This window comes from Olea europaea, chromosome 10 (genome assembly GCF_002742605.1).
Source record: "Olea europaea var. sylvestris chromosome 10, O_europaea_v1, whole genome shotgun sequence".
Classification (NCBI taxonomy): domain Eukaryota; kingdom Viridiplantae; phylum Streptophyta; class Magnoliopsida; order Lamiales; family Oleaceae; genus Olea; species Olea europaea.
Genome location: NC_036246.1, coordinates 8,719,414 through 8,722,977, shown reverse-complemented (window position 1 = coordinate 8,722,977; position 3,564 = coordinate 8,719,414). Strand labels below are relative to the sequence as shown.

Genomic DNA, 3,564 nt, shown 5'->3' with positions numbered 1-3,564 from the left:
AAAAAAATTTGGCTTATTATGTTTCTAATAAATTCATGCTAATAACAGCACTGGACCAACCGAGGTAGGAGATTATTTGTGGCTGCAATTTATAAAGTAGAATCTACACGTTTCTTACACATGCACAGATAAATATATAAAATTTGCATAGATACTTACTCGTACACGAAGCACAGACCAAAAGAAAAGAAAAAGAACCAGAAAGATTTGATCTTTATTAAAGTTCAACATAACGGAAGATGTTTCACCTTGCCAATTTTTTCTGCATATCTGAATCGAATGATTCAAATATTGTTACACTTCACACGACACATCATGAAGGAGACGGCAGCTGCAAGATTTTAACATTTAATTACTGGCCAAGGAGTTCGCCACATCAATCACAAAACGGTATCTGACATCAGATTTCGCAAGGCGTTCAAAAGCTGTGTTGATATACTCAAAGTCGATCAGTTCAATGTCTGCATTTATATTGTGCTTCCCGCAGAAGTCTAGCATCTCTTGTGTCTCTTTCATGCCTCCAATGTCACTTCCACCAACAAGCTTCCGTCCTGTAAACTCGAAAGGCATATTATATATCCAAAGTATGATATAATCCTTGTTGGAATTTCAAATAAAAACTTATCAAACTTCCAAATAAAGGCAAGACGATCATTCAAATAAACGCAGGAACTAGCACTCCTTGATAAGACTGCAATGGCAAAATGTCAATCACAATAATAGACAAGAAGTCACATAATTTGATGATGAGCTTATATCTCCTCGGCTAATTGGTTGGGCTTAAGGCAACAAGATCTTATGGACTGTCGACCTATTATCACTTTGTGTCTCATTTCTTTTCTCTTTGTGTCTCGTTTCTTTTCGTACTTTCATTTTAATTAAACTCCACATAATCTGTAATCATGTAGTTCAGCTGTCAAAAACATATCGAACTTAAGTTTGAGCATTGGTTATTTCTGATTCCTTTCATAACTGGATATAGGACCTGTCAGCATTTTTATAGGGTAACGAACTTGGAAAAAGGAGGATGCAGAAAGAGAATAATATTCATTGACCTTAATTTGAACTCTACATCAATTTTTACTTGGTATGCAAGAGGCTTAAATTAGCAATCTTTCTTACCCAGTACTAGAGGGAAAATAGGAAGCTCCAAGGGCTTATCGGGCAGCCCAACAGTCACCAGTTTTCCATTCATTTTCAAAAGACCAAGCAACGGGGCCAAGGGATGAACTGCAGAAATGGTATCAATGATGAAATCCATGGTCCCCGTAGCAGCCTGCAATTAATAAACGGAATAAATAAAATAAATAAATACTTTGATAGTTCCATTTTGTTACTTTGGATTGCAACCCAAAGTTTGTTGTTACTTATTATTTAAAAATGATAAAATACTGAGTTTCCTATTATACCTCTTGAGAAATTAAAGTTGGTGCAAAATTTTGCTAGTCAATATACGCTAATTGTCAATTACCTTCAACTGAGCAGGATCAGAACTAACAAGGAAAGAATCAGCACCAAGCTTGTTGATAGCTTCAGATTCTTTCTTCGGAGAGGTGCTGATGACAGTAACTTTCAGCCCAAAGGCCTTCCCAAACTTCACAGCAACATGACCAAGTCCTCCAAGTCCAGCCACGCCCAAGTGTTTTCCAGGTTCAGCCATCCCATAGTATTTCATTGGACTGTAGACTGTGATCCCAGCACACAGTAAAGGTGCACATGCATCTGATGATAGGTTTTCAGGAATGCGAAGTACAAAGTGCTGGTCAACAACAACTATATCAGAATAACCTCCATATGTTCTAGTGCCATCTCGATCCCTAGAGTTGTAAGTAAATATCACTCTGGGACAGTAATTTTCCAGGTCTTGTTGGCAGATGTCACATGTCTTACAAGAGCCGACTATCACTCCAACTCCAACTCGGTCACCAACCTTAAATTTCTGAACATCACTTCCAGTTTTTGTCACAAGACCAACAATTTCATGTCTGCACAAGTACGTGTTTCCAACATTGATCAGTGTAAGCTCGATCAATAGTTAATTTCAAGTATGCTGAGTATCACAAATTAATTATCACAAATCAATGTCTAAATTATTAAAAAGACATTAGGAACTACATTATTCCATATCAATCTGTAAAATTCATTAGGCAAGAATGAGAACTTAGTAAAATAACAAATTGAAACTTTCCCAACTTAGAATTTACAACTATTACAAGAAAATAAATTGATATCTACTTCCTAGTTTCTACATTAAACCTAAAACAATTGTGCATTTTTGGTATGTATCATACATTAGGGAGGAAATTTTCTTCACTAGGATCGTTACTGTGACTTTGATTTTAGCATTAAGTTTTTTGCCATCTGATGCTACGGATAAATCATCCCAACTACTCAAGTGAAAATCAGACTAAAGTTCCATACTCATGGTGAAATGTAGGTTGTAAATTCATCCAATGTATCTCACAGTTAATCTGATCATATAATCATTCAGGTTTTTAATAACTAACTATAAGACTATAACGTCCACTAACTGCATCACCTTCTAACATATTAAAAGAAACACAAACAATTGTGTTGCGACTATAGAGAACAAATAGTTGGAATTATTGAGTAACATTCACATACTAAATCACCAAGACGGTATTAAAAGTCCGTGTGAGATCAAAATCATACCCAGGAACAACGGGGTAATTTGTAAACCCCCAGTCATTCTTTACACTGTGCAAGTCGGAGTGGCAAACTCCACAGTAAAGTATTTTTATTGTCACATCATCAGAACCATTTTCCCTGCAAATAATGCAATATATAATTATTCTGTACCAATATAACAAACATAAACATAGCATAGATATTAACTATTTTATCTTACTTAAACACTTAAACTAATTAGTAGCACCATTTAAGTATTTATAAGTAGTTTGAAATTGCAAATTGGTTGATAGCCACTTGATTTGAAACTACCACTATGGGGTTATCAGCAAGAACTTGAAAAATGGTTTAACTAGTTGGCTGGCCGACCAAAGTATTAATATTATTGCAGAACTGGTCATAGGATTGAAGAAACAATGAGAGCCGTAGTAGTGTTTAAGTATTTACATGTAGTTTGAAATTGCAAAATGGGTTGATGGGTACTTGATTTGAAACCACCACTACGGGGTAATCACCAAGAACTTGAAAAAGGTTAACAAGTTGGCCGCGCCCACCAAAGTGTCAACATTACTGCAGAAACGGTAATAGCCAATAGAAGTGAAGAAACGAAGGGAATACTAAACCAATGACAATTACCTGAGGCCACCAAAATGTAGGTGGAGACTTCATTTTCTCATAAAGCGGTAACAAAAGACAATGGAGCTTTCAGAATCAGATTGGAGAAAGGGCAGAAAGATAGAGACTTAAAACAAGACATTTTCGATTGTTTTCCTAAATTTTCTAGTATTATCCTCAATCAGATTTTTAAATTATTTTTTCGTTTCATAAATCGAATAAAATAATCACTTGAAAGTAGATTTTTCGAAGCTATCCTGATACAAATAAATAAATCAGTCGGTCGCAACGCAACGCAAC

General features: G+C 35.5%; 1 protein-coding gene across 1 annotated transcript; it reads right to left on the bottom strand.

Annotated features, from left to right (window-relative positions):
* Positions 1-183: 183 nt before the first annotated feature.
* LOC111401145 (probable mannitol dehydrogenase) lies at positions 184-3,118 on the bottom strand. Its single transcript, XM_023028744.1, has 5 exons — positions 3,097-3,118; positions 2,674-2,787; positions 1,472-1,985; positions 1,123-1,276; positions 184-551 (listed from the first exon to the last, which is right to left on the bottom strand). Coding segments are annotated over exons 1-5 (987 nt in total). The 5' UTR covers positions 3,099-3,118; the 3' UTR covers positions 184-348.
* Between the last annotated feature and the right edge of the window lie 446 nt (positions 3,119-3,564).

Coding starts and splice junctions, on each gene's coding strand:
- LOC111401145 (XM_023028744.1), bottom strand. Junction 1,277..1,471: donor CTGATCCTGCTCAGTTGAAG/GTAATTGACAAT, acceptor TATTAATTGCAG/GCTGCTACGGGGACCATGGA. Junction 552..1,122: donor TATTTTCCCTCTAGTACTGG/GTAAGAAAGATT, acceptor TCGAGTTTACAG/GACGGAAGCTTGTTGGTGGA.